The sequence below is a fragment of the Haliotis rufescens genome, unplaced genomic scaffold, assembly GCF_023055435.1.
Source record: "Haliotis rufescens isolate VD_foot unplaced genomic scaffold, xgHalRufe1.0.p SCAF_62, whole genome shotgun sequence".
Lineage (NCBI taxonomy): Eukaryota > Metazoa > Mollusca > Gastropoda > Lepetellida > Haliotidae > Haliotis > Haliotis rufescens.
The window spans coordinates 694,064-707,561 of record NW_025964353.1 but is presented as its reverse complement, the minus strand read 5'-3'; the positions used below and the strand labels follow the sequence as shown (position 1 = coordinate 707,561).

The following is a 13,498-nucleotide window of genomic DNA, read 5'->3' as shown; positions in this document are numbered from 1 at the left end:
GATAAAGGACTTGGTAGAGTTTTGGAGTGCTACCAAGCCTCAGTCCAGTGTAATTTTGATTTTTTTTAAACGGCCATGTGAGTGGAACAGCAACTTTTGAATAATTTGCTAATCCACGTTTAATAATCCAAGGCATTGGCGCATGTTTTGCAGGGGAGATGGAATTGGGAATGATCTGACAGCTTCAGTTTTGCCTGTATGAACAGCAATACCTTCCTAAGAAAATATGTGCCCAAGATAATTGACATTTTTGGCTGCAAATTTACGTTTTGTTGGTTTCAAGCTGAGACCAACTTCTCTTAATTTGGATAAAAACAAACTTAAGATGGTTGAGATGTTCTGAAAATGTTTTGGAATGAATGATCAAATCATATATGTATATTAATTCAAAATTCCAATTGATTGCTCTGAGAGCTTGAGCTAAAATAGATTGAAAAGATATAGGTGAATCCTTTAGGCCAAATGGTAACCAATTAAACTCAAAAAACACTTTCTTGTGTGGTAAAGGCTGATTTATTCTTAGAATGTGGATATAATGGCATTTGCAAGAATCCACTTGCACAATCCAAGACGGTAAATAGTTTAGCCTGGTTGTGGCTAGCTGTATCAAGTACACTTAGCAGGGGATAGTATACAGGCTTTGAGATGACATTTTATTTCGATAATCCACAGCAAATCTAATCGGTTGGACGTGCAATGGAATACGACATTGTCAGCAACACACTCTACCATATCTACCACCCCAAGGACAGAGGCACCAAACCATACTGAACATTTTTAGCGACTCAGCTAGCAGATCCACATCAGGACCGGAAAGACCATCTAGCTGCGTACCATGACTCACAAGTAGGAGAATCCCATCACGGAACATCTTCCCGAGGCAAGGGTGTTAACTGGCTACAAAAGTCCAGTTTCCACTCTTGCCGAAATACGTTGGAATTTCGTGGCTCGATCGTAGCGCCACCAGTGGTCATTGAGCGCTATGTCCCTTCTATTACCCTTCTAGTGACCTATCAGATTGCATCTCTCACATCGATTGCATCTGGCTTCAAACAAAATGGCGTCGCCTAGTCAAGACGATCTGATCGATAATCAAAAGATATATTTTCATAAAACGGACCCTACCTCGGGAAGTGCATCACATCATGTGAGCACCTTGATTAAAACATGAAAAGATTTGTAAAATAACTGTCGACGCCAAGTTGGCGGTACACATGCTTTGCAATCCTGCAGTCAGTCGACATCTGAATGGTAAATTCCATGTTTACGAACCGGATATCTAGTTCGTTGCTTGATTTTGATTGGACGTTGCATAGACTCGTTAGTCCAGCCAAAACGTAATTCCAGAATTCCAGTCTATTTCGGCAAGGGTGGAAACTAGACTTTTACAGTCAGTTAACTTCCTTGCCTCGGGAAGGTGATCACGGAAGAGACTCCACAAGACAAGCAATCAAGCAGAAATACTACTGGCCAAGGCATAGAAGACTACATCAAGACCTGTGACATCTGCCAGAGATGCAAGCTTCCTCAACACAAATGAATAGAACCCATGGTACCAATGCCAGGAGAAGGAACCTGTGAGCGCCCCCACGTCGACATCCTTGGACCAATGCTAAATACCAAGAACGATAACAAGTATATTCTTCTAACCATTGATTCCTTTACAAAATAGACAGAGTTTCCCCATGAAGACGATGGAGGCTACCGAAGACTACCGAAGTTATACGGTGTGGTGCTAAAAGAAGTTTGGTTACAGACAGATGAAGAGGCGATGACGTTTGCCTGGACATGGGACCTATGGGTGTCATTACCAACACAGCCCAGGGAATAATCGATTAAGGCTATATATGTCATAACATAAATAACAGCAAGCCCCCAGTGTCATCGTTGCACAGCTCGTTAAGGATGGCATTCAGTCAATGTAGAATTAAATGGAGATTAGCATCTTAAAGAAATTGCAATTAAGTGATTCTGGACATAGACATGTCATGGCTACAGGGTATTTAGCCTTTGTTCATTCAGACAAAGCTTGTCCCAAATCGGCCGCTATGAAAACTGACACGATTTGGTGGAGCTATCGGGTATGACAGACTTCTTAGTCTACCAGAGTATGGTATGTCATGGCAGAGTATGGTATGTCATGGCCTTGATCACGGTTTATTGATGGTTGGAGTCATTTGATGTTGATGTCTGACGTTTTCTGATTTTGAAGTCTTTGGGGCTGGTTGTAAGGGCCATCAACGTCAAGACTCCAACCATCTATCAAAGATGATTTGTAAGTGTGGTAAATCTACCATGATACATTTCGTGTATGTTGAACAGGAAATAAAGAAATGTGTTTTATTTTATATGTTTATTGCATGTCAAAACGGATACACACATAGGCCAACATAATAATAATTAACATAGTTTATCAAAAAGATTTGCCAGTATTCACATCGCTGAAACTGTTCAGATCAGAAACTTTATTCAACATAGAAACACGTATATCCTACAATCAATATGAATATGATATAGGCGTGAGAATAACATACATAAATACATGGTCAATAACAGTTGCAAAATAACGACAAAAAATCATGATATTTCGAACATACTTTTAACATTCCTCGTACTGAGAACAAATAAAATACCAATGGCGACAATGGAGGCAATGATTTTGATGGCAACGGTGGGAATTGTGATCATGATAATAGTTATAATAGTGATGCTTAAACATTTTAAACCACGCCCCAAGTGCGGAAAGCGAAATAATCGTATAACACTAATTCTCATATTGCAGGCATCATTAGACAGATCGGCAAGTGGCACGTTTCGGAAGTTGTTACACGCAACTTACTACACACAGTCCTGGTATTGTTTTGCACTTATCTTTTATGAGTACTGGTAAGACGTACCAAAATCCTACGATTTGAGTGTTGGAAACCCATCTGCGCCCTGACTATCATGCTCAGCTTATCAGCACCTTACCCGTGCTCGCGGCCTTTGCTCCCAATTTAATGTCATACTGTGATATACCTGAAATACTGTTCCAAGCGTCGTTAAACCCACCTCACTTACTCAATACAACCTGTTAGCGTCAACGAAGCCTGCCTTGGCCTGTTTTATCCGCTGTGACAGTTTTCACTATCATCCAATGCATCCGAAGGAGCTTGGTTAATTGCTGACTGTTTTCACCAGTACCCAGCTTAGTTCTAGTGTTATGGAATTATCAAAGACAATTGTTTTGGAGGGACGGCGGAAACCCCTAGTTATTTCGCATTCGTGGACCCGATTCGATTCCGACTCTCTAACTCACACTAACTCACACTCACTCAATCTTAATACTAGACATATACCTTCCCTGGATAAATATTTCTTTCCTTGTTTTCCTTTAGAGCATATCGTTCGTTTTAAAGCATAAACCGAAAAGACGGCTCACATAGGATAGCCTCAGCACAGTTGACAAGGTCTCTGAAATATTTCTGTTGTATTTGGCAAGATTTTACTGTTGAGTAATCTCACATTGGTTATGTATACACATTCTCTCGTGCCTCGTCTCCACTTTAACCCCCTGCTATCACCTCCCAGCGGTTCCTGGCCCACCCTGTGTATCCCTGGTAACGCGTTTGATCATCGACTTGAGCTCCCCGTACCTCACAAAGGCACCGAGTCTCTTGGATGCAGCGTACTCGTCCTTCAACTTCAGGATAGCCTTAACCTGGCGCCTCTTCTGTATGAAGTCTTCAGTCAGACGTGTGTTGGACATTTGTTTCAGATCTGAAACGAAACGTTAGCATTCAAACATAGTTTTAGAACAGATTGGGTCCCTTGTATGGTGGCTCAACTTTGGTTGCTGGTGATCTCTAGCCAATTTTTATGACATATTGTTCTGAATAGTCACAATTTTAAGGTCACTTACCAGTTTAATTTTTATAGCTGTAATACTGTAGTTCTTTTATTGTCCTTTGTCCACAGGTTTTATAGTTTATATTTATGCATTATTCCTGAATAATTTGATTTAGCACGATATGGCTGAAATATTGCCGATGTGACTACAAAATCTTAACTCGCCAACTCACTAGAACAGATTGGAAATTGAAATGTTGGGATCTAGATGTGACTTCCAAACCTCGATTCACATTTCATCGGTTCACTGATAAATATGTTTTGCTATTTTCTTCCACGAGAAGCAGACCGGGTGTTATGCACGATATACAACGTCAGGATACTTTGTATATATAGATTACTACACCATGTATTTTACAACTGAACTTATGAACATCTGTATTTAAATTGTGTTTCGTTTCTGAAGAACATTTATGTTCATCTAACATGACGTGACGTCTATGGTGATAGGAAACAAACAAACGAAACGAACAATAGTTCACAGAAAAAAGGTATTTCTTTGGTGAAAGTGAATAAATTTGGATAATATACTTCCTGTAAGAAGAGGTAATGTCCATGAATAAAAATGAAATGTCTATGGTATACGTTGTAATCAAGAAATGTGTTACCGATTCGATTCTATACTATTGGTTAATGATTGGCATCGTATCCCAATTGCGTTGATAAAAAAATTTACAGACCAAGTCGACGTTAAACAACAACTCTCCCCCCTTCTCTCTCTCTCTCTCTCTCTCTCTCTCTCTCTCTCTCTCTCTCTCTCTCTTAGTAGCCCAAGAAGAACGAAGCACACAGGTGAATGGACCATAGTCTGGGTAGATTGTGTATCTGAGGAAAATACTTTGGTTTCAAGGAAGCCGCACAGCTTCCACTGCGAGTGTTACATGTACCTGGCTTGGATGTTTCCTGATCCTCGCCGTCACTGTCATCTTCGTTATCTTTCGACATTTTCAAAATGGCTGCCTTGATCATAGATTTGAGCTGCCCATACCGGAAGAGGGGCGACACCCCCTTCGATTGGTCGTACCGTTCTCCAAGGTGCTTTACTACCTTCTCATATCGCTCCAGCTCATCCATCTTCTTCAGTACCTTCTCATCCATGGTTGATGTTTATCTGTAAGGTGTCACATAATGTATTAATGCACTATTTTATCAAAATGTGATGATCTAGTACAGTCCAGAAGTAAGTACAGACCTGGACGAGGGATCCTACTATTTAGTGTCCTTGAACGTCTGGTGCAGTCAGTCAATAAAAATTACTTTCTCAGTTTGGTTCGATCGGGAGAGTACCAATTGTTAATGACGTACAAATAAATAAAACATTGAAAATCACTTTAAAAAAATAATTGACGAAAATGGATATGAATTAAAATAGGGGACATAGGAAATAGATAGTTCTTGATTTAGAGAATATAATACTCTCAGCAGATCATAGTGACCAACTGACGAAACTTAGTAATGAATGAAATATACGAATTTTCGAATAAGAAATGATTATCAATAGTTCACATTAAAAATGTTTTTCCTTAGTGAAAGTGATTGAAATTGGAAAAATATACTTCATGTAGAAGTAATGTACATAGATAAAAGTTAAATGTCCATGGTATCAGTTGGAATCAAGGAATATGTTATCGATTGTAATCTCTCGCCCCCAAGCACGTGACTATTATTTACAATTTCTATGAAGAGTATCACTCACAGCAAACAGGTCTTCCCGTCCAATCTGTTTAAATCCCCGCATATTATACAATCTGCAGTCATATGGCGAGGTCATAACTATTCATCGTCGATCAGTCTTTACGAATGTACTGTCAATAATATGTTGATTAATGTTGTCTGAGTTTACCAGGCACAGCCTGCACTCAATCAGCATCACCTGTGTTTATCAACCATCGCTTTGGTAATATATGCGTAACAGGTGTGACCCAATGACTACCATCCATTGTATGTAATGCCTTGTAGTTCCACCATCCTGTTGGGTCAGTGTCAAGAGCATCCACGTTCTTAGTCCGCTATATAAGAAGGTACGGAGGGGGGGTACGCATGGTGTTAAACATTTACACCAGACCGCAAAGGCCTTCTATGCGAGAACACAATATACCTACTGTTCCACTGTATACAGCCGCCCTATCCGTCTCGGCGTCGTGTATGTCCCAGTATGTAATACTTTGTTGTTCCTTATTGGAAGTCAAGATTAAGATAAGACCTGATAACATTGTTCACTGCTGTAGTGACGTGGATTCATGAATAGCAGAAACGTCGATAATTTGTTATGGTATACAACAAGTCTTAACCTTTTGAAATAGCCGATTCAGCAAGATTGAGTCACACGTGACGACAGAACATGAGAGTTACCCCGCAACACTGGATAGGACAGGGGTCTGACTGACAGTTGCACATGATATGCGTGTGTACGTGCGACATGTAATTGTTAATGTAACTCATTAAATCCATGGCCAGTTAAAAAGGTAGGATGCATCTGAAACGTCATGACAAGACATGTTACTGAATCAGTACAATGCAAATCACCAAAATGTTACCAATCAAAACTAGGTAAATCACCAAAATGTTACCAATCAGAATTAGATAAATCACCCAAATGTTACCAATCAAAAATAGGTAAATCACCAAAATGTTACCAGTCAAAACTAGGTAAAACACCAACATGTTGCTAAACGAGACAAGGTAAATTACCAAAATGTTGCTAATCAAGACAAGGCAAATCACAAATATTGTTGCTGATAAAGACAGGTAAATCACCACAGTGTAACTTATCAAGACAATGGAAATCACCAAAATGCTACTGATCCAGACAAGGTAAATCGCCAAAATGCTACTAATCTTGACAATGTAAATCACGATCTTTTTCCAAAATGTTACTAACCAAGACAATGTAGATCCTTCATTCTACTAATCAGGACAAGGTAAATCACCAAAATGCTACTAATCCTGACAATGTAAATCACCAAATGCTATTAATTCAGACAATGCAAATCACCAATTGCTACTAATCCAGACAAGGTAAATCACCAATTGCTACTAATCCAGACAAGGTAAATCACCAAAATGCGACTGATCAAGACAAGATAACTCGCTACAGTGTTACTAATGAAGACAATGTAAAAAGGAAGCTACTTATCCAGACAAGGTGAATCACCAAAATGTTACTAACCTAGACAATGTAGATCCTTAATGCTACTAATCTGGACAAGGTAAATCACCAGCATGTTACTAACCTAGACGATGTAGATCCTTCATGCTACTTATCTGGACAAGGTAAATCACCAGCATGTTACTAACCTAGACGATGTAGATCCTTCATGCTACTTATCTGGACAAGGTAAATCACCAAAATGTTACTAACCTAGACGATGTAGATCCTTAATGCTACTAATCAGGACAAGGTAAATCACCAGCATGTTACTAACCTAGACGATGTAGATCCTTAATGCTACTAATCTGGACAAGGTAAATCACCAAAATGTTACTAACCTAGACGATGTAGATCCTTAATGCTACTAATCAGGACAAGGTAAATCACCAACATGTTACTAATCTAGACGATGTAGATCCTCCATGCTACTAATCAGGACAAGGTAAATCACTAGCATGTTACTAACCTAGACGATGTAGATCCTTAATGCTTCTAATCAGGACAAGGTAAATCACCAAAATGTTACTAACCTAGACGATGTAGATCCTTAATGCTACTAATCTGGACAAGGTAAATCACCAAAATGTTACTAACCTAGACGATGTAGATCCTTAATGCTTCTAATCAGGACAAGGTAAATCACCAAAATGTTACTAACCTAGACGATGTAGATCCTTAATGCTACTAATCAGGACAAGGTAAATCACCAGCATGTTACTAACCTAGACGATGTAGATCCTTAATGCTTCTAATCAGGACAAGGTAAATCACCAAAATGTTACTAACCTAGACGATGTAGATCCTTAATGCTACTAATCTGGACAAGGTAAATCACCAAAATGTTACTAACCTAGACGATGTAGATCCTTAATGCTACTAATCTGGACAAGGTAAATCACCAAGATGTTACTAACCTAGACGATGTAGATCCTTAATGCTTCTAATCAGGACAAGGTAAATCACCAAAATGTTACTAACCTAGACGATGTAGATCCTTAATGCTACTAATCAGGACAAGGTAAATCACCTGCATGCTACTAACCTAGACGATGTAGATCCTTAATGCTACTAATCAGGACAAGCTAAATCACCAAAATGTTACTAACCTAGACGATGTAGATCCTTAATGCTACTAATCAGGACAAGGTAAATCACCTGCATGTTACTAACCTAGACGATGTAGATCCTTCATGCTTCTAATCAGGACAAGGTAAATCACCAGCATGTTACTAACCTAGACGATGTAGATCCTTAATGCTACTAATCAGGACAAGGTAAATCACCAACACGTTACTAACCTAGACGATGTAGATCCTTCATGCTTCTAATCAGGACAAGGTAAATCACCAGCATGTTACTAACCTAGACAATGTAGATCCTTCATGCTACTAATCAGGACAAGGTAAATCACCAGCATGTTACTAACCTAGACGATGTAGATCCTTCATGCTACTAATCAGGACAAGGTAAATCACCAACATGTTACTAACCTAGACGATGTAGATCCTTCATGCTACTAATCAGGACAAGGTAAATCACCAGCATGTTACTAACCTAGACGATGTAGATCCTTCATGCTACTAATCAGGACAAGGTAAATCACCAGCATGTTACTAACCTAGACGATGTAGATCCTTCATGCTACTAATCAGGACAAGGTAAATGACCTGCATGTTACTTACCTAGACGATGTAGATCCTTAATGCTACTAATCAGGACAAGGTAAATCACCAAAATGTTACTAACCTAGACGATGTAGATCCTTAATGCTACTAATCAGGACAAGCTAAATCACCAACATGTTACTAACCTAGACGATGTACATCCTCCATGCTACTAATCAGGACAAGGTAAATCACCAGCATGTTACTAACCTAGACGATGTAGATCCTTCATGCTACTAATCAGGACAAGGTAAATCAGCAGCATGTTACTAACCTAGACGATGTAGATCCTCCATGCTACTAATCAGGACAAGGTAAATCACCAGCATGTTACTAACCTAGACGATGTAGATCCTTAATGCTACTAATCAGGACAAGGTAAATCACCAACATGTTACTAACCTAGACGATGTACATCCTCCATGCTACTAATCAGGACAAGGTAAATCACCAGCATGTTACTAACCTAGACGATGTAGATCCTCCATGCTACTAATCAGGACAAGGTAAATCAGCAGCATGTTACTAACCTAGACGATGTAGATCCTCCATGCTACTAATCAGGACAAGGTAAATCACCAGCATGTTACTAACCTAGACGATGTAGATCCTCCATGCTACTAATCAGGACAAGGTAAATCACCAAAATGTTACTAACCTAGACGATGTAGATCCTTCATGCTACTAATCAGGACAAGGTAAATCACCAAAATGTTACTAACCTAGACGATGTAGATCCTCCATGCTACTAATCAGGACAAGGTAAATCACCAAGATGTTACTAACCTAGACGATGTACATCCTTCATGCTACTAATCAGGACAAGGTAAATCACCAACATGTTACTAACCTAGACGATGTAGATCCTTAATGCTACTAATCAGGACAAGGTAAATCAGCAGCATGTTACTAACCTAGACGATGTAGATCCTCCATGCTACTAATCAGGACAAGGTAAATCACCAGCATGTTACTAACCTAGACGATGTAGATCCTCCATGCTACTAATCAGGACAAGGTAAATCACCAGCATGTTACTAACCTAGACGATGTAGATCCTTCATGCTACTAATCAGGACAAGGTAAATCACCAACATGTTACTAACCTAGACGATGTAGATCCTTCATGCTACTAATCAGGACAAGGTAAATCACCAACATGTTACTAACCTAGACGATGTAGATCCTTCATGCTTCTAATCAGGACAAGGTAAATCACCAGCATGTTACTTACCTAGACGATGTAGATCCTTAATGCTACTAATCAGGACAAGGTAAATCACCAGCATGTTACTTACCTAGACGATGTAGATCCTCCATGCTACTAGTCAGGACAAGGTAAATCACCAACATGTTACTAACCTAGACGATGTAGATCCTTCATGCTACTAATCAGGACAAGGTAAATCACCAACATGTTACTAACCTAGACGATGTAGATCCTTCATGCTACTAATCAGGACAAGGTAAATCACCAGCATGTTTCTAACCTAGACGATGTAGATCCTCCATGCTACTAATCAGGACAAGGTAAATCACCAAAATGTTACTAACCTAGACGATGTAGATCTTTCATGCTACTATTCAGGACAAGGTAAATCACCAAAATGTTACTAACCTAGACGATGTAGATCATTAATGCTACTAATTAGGACAAGGTAAATCACCAGCATGTTACTAACCTAGACGATGTAGATCCTTCATGCTTCTAATCAGGACAAGGTAAATCACCAGCATGTTACTAACCTAGACGATGTAGATCCTTCATGCTACTAATCTGAACAAGGTAAATCACCAAAATGTTACTAACCTAGACGATGTAGATCTTTCATGCTACTATTCAGGACAAGGTAAATCACCAGCATGTTACTCACCTAGACGATGTAGATCATTAATGCTACTAATTAGGACAAGGTAAATCACCAGCATGTTACTAACCTAGACGATGTAGATCCTTAATGCTACTAATCAGGACAAGGTAAATCACCAGCATGTTACTAACCTAGACGATGTAGATCCTCCATGCTACTAATCAGGACAAGGTAAATCACCAGCATGTTACTAACCTAGACGATGTAGATCCTCCATGCTACTAATCAGGACAAGGTAAATCACCAACATGTTACTAACCTAGACGATGTAGATCCTCCATGCTACTAATCAGGACAAGGTAAATCACCAGCATGTTACTAACCTAGACGATGTAGATCCTCCATGCTACTAATCAGGACAAGGTAAATCACCAACATGTTACTAACCTAGACGATGTAGATCCTTAATGCTACTAATCAGGACAAGGTAAATCACCAAGATGTTACTAACCTAGACGATGTAGATCCTCCATGCTACTAATCAGGACAAGGTAAATCACCAAGATGTTACTAACCTAGACGATGTACATCCTTCATGCTACTAATCAGGACAAGGTAAATCACCAACATGTTACTAACCTAGACGATGTAGATCCTCCATGCTACTAATCAGGACAAGGTAAATCACCAACATGTTACTAACCTAGACGATGTAGATCCTTAATGCTTCTAATCAGGACAAGGTAAATCACCAACATGTTACTAACCTAGACGATGTAGATCCTCCATGCTACTAATCAGGACAAGGTAAATCACCAACATGTTACTAACCTAGACGATGTAGATCCTTAATGCTTCTAATCAGGACAAGGTAAATCACCAACATGTTACTAACCTAGACGATGTAGATCCTCCATGCTACTAATCAGGACAAAGTAAATCACCAGCATGTTACTTACCTAGACGATGTAGATCCTTAATGCTACTAATCAGGACAAGGTAAATCACCAACATGTTACTAACCTAGACGATGTACATCCTTCATGCTACTAATCAGGACAAGTTAAATCACCAACATGTTACTAACCTAGACGATGTAGATCCTTAATGCTACTAATCAGGACAAGGTAAATCACCAGCATGTTACTAACCTAGACGATGTAGATCCTTCATGCTACTAATCAGGACAAGGTAAATCACCAACATGTTACTAACCTAGACTATGTAGATCCTTAATGCTACTAATCAGGACAAGGTAAATCACCAAAATGTTACTTACCTAGACGATGTAGATCCTTAATGCTACTAATCAGGACAAGGTAAATCACCAACATGTTACTAACCTAGACGATGTAGATCCTTCATGCTACTAATCAGGACAAGGTAAATCACCAACATGTTACTAACCTAGACGATGTAGATCCTTCATGCTTCTAATCAGGACAAGGTAAATCACCAGCATGTTACTTACCTAGACGATGTAGATCCTTAATGCTACTAATCAGGACAAGGTAAATCACCAGCATGTTACTTACCTAGACGATGTAGATCCTCCATGCTACTAGTCAGGACAAGGTAAATCACCAACATGTTACTAACCTAGACGATGTAGATCCTTCATGCTACTAATCAGGACAAGGTAAATCACCAACATGTTACTAACCTAGACGATGTAGATCCTTCATGCTACTAATCAGGACAAGGTAAATCACCAGCATGTTTCTAACCTAGACGATGTAGATCCTCCATGCTACTAATCAGGACAAGTTAAATCACCAAAATGTTACTAACCTAGACGATGTAGATCTTTCATGCTACTATTCAGGACAAGGTAAATCACCAAAATGTTACTAACCTAGACGATGTAGATCATTAATGCTACTAATTAGGACAAGGTAAATCACCAGCATGTTACTAACCTAGACGATGTAGATCCTCCATGCTACTAATCAGGACAAGGTAAATCACCAGCATGTTACTAACCTAGACGATGTAGATCCTTCATGCTACTAATCTGAACAAGGTAAATCACCAAAATGTTACTAACCTAGACGATGTAGATCTTTCATGCTACTATTCAGGACAAGGTAAATCACCAGCATGTTACTCACCTAGACGATGTAGATCATTAATGCTACTAATTAGGACAAGGTAAATCACCAGCATGTTACTAACCTAGACGATGTAGATCCTTCATGCTACTAATCAGGACAAGGTAAATCACCAGCATGTTACTAACCTAGACGATGTAGATCCTTAATGCTACGAATCAGGACAAGGTAAATCACCAAAATGCTAGTGATCAAGATAAGGTAAATCACACAATTGTTATTAAACTACGTACATAGATTACATATCGGTAAAACCAGCGCAAATTGACAATCTGTTTCTGCTTATAAGGATTAAACATGCGAGGCATATGCTGTGTTGATGTAACTATGTGTGTGTCGTCTATTATTAGCCTCTGACCGCCATGTAACTGTCGGCCCAGCGACCAGGCCAACACACAGTCACACGGTGTATGGGGCACTGCGTGACAAAATATGTCGTATTAGCAGATGTGAGCTACGCACAATCACGTCACCAAAACTTCAAAAGCACAACTGACCCGGATAAGACCTGTGTATGGTATAGATTTACTATTTACTTGAAACACTACTACATGATGTACAGTGCTAGAAGGAGTGCCTACCTACCTGGTGTCCAAGCCCAAAACAACAACCGAGGAGGTCGCCTTCAGTCACGTGACGAAAGAGCATCTTGTTCAACTTTACGTTTTTACCGCAATATTATTGTGCAGATGTCGAGCTATTACTCAAACACTTCATGTTTAAATACTGAACATGGACGTATCTACGAATTCACTGTAAGGTAAACGTACCTTCGTTATATAGCACCTGTATGCGTGGAGGCGTATTTGACATTCAGCGCAAAGACTGTTCCTTGTGTGCGAGTGTGAGGACGTTACAATTTTGCATTCGTCG

General features: G+C 39.4%; 1 protein-coding gene across 4 annotated transcripts; it reads right to left on the bottom strand.

Moving 5' to 3' along the window:
• Positions 1-2,338: 2,338 nt before the first annotated feature.
• On the bottom strand, positions 2,339-13,487 carry LOC124114010. Of its 4 annotated transcripts, none has more exons than XM_046474529.2 (3): positions 13,396-13,487; positions 4,776-4,999; positions 2,339-3,759 (listed from the first exon to the last, which is right to left on the bottom strand). In XM_046474529.2, exons 2-3 carry the CDS (start codon positions 4,984-4,986, stop codon positions 3,560-3,562), a joined length of 411 nt encoding a protein of 136 aa, XP_046330485.1. In that variant the 5' UTR covers positions 4,987-4,999; positions 13,396-13,487; the 3' UTR covers positions 2,339-3,559. The 4 variants fall into 4 exon arrangements, with proteins under 4 accessions (XP_046330485.1, XP_046330486.1, XP_046330487.1 ...); XM_046474530.2 differs by lacking the exon at positions 13,396-13,487 and adding an exon at positions 13,211-13,311; XM_046474531.2 differs by lacking the exon at positions 13,396-13,487 and adding an exon at positions 5,991-6,093.
• Positions 13,488-13,498: the final 11 nt, after the last annotated feature.

Excerpts from the sequence above, each read along its gene's own strand:
- LOC124114010 (XM_046474529.2), bottom strand. The coding sequence starts at position 4,986 with ATGGATGAGAAGGTACTGAAGAAGATGGATGAGCTGGAGCGATATGAG. Across the intron at positions 3,760-4,775 it reads TCAGGAAACATCCAAGCCAG|ATCTGAAACAAATGTCCAAC; the intron begins GTACATGTAACA and ends GTTTCGTTTCAG.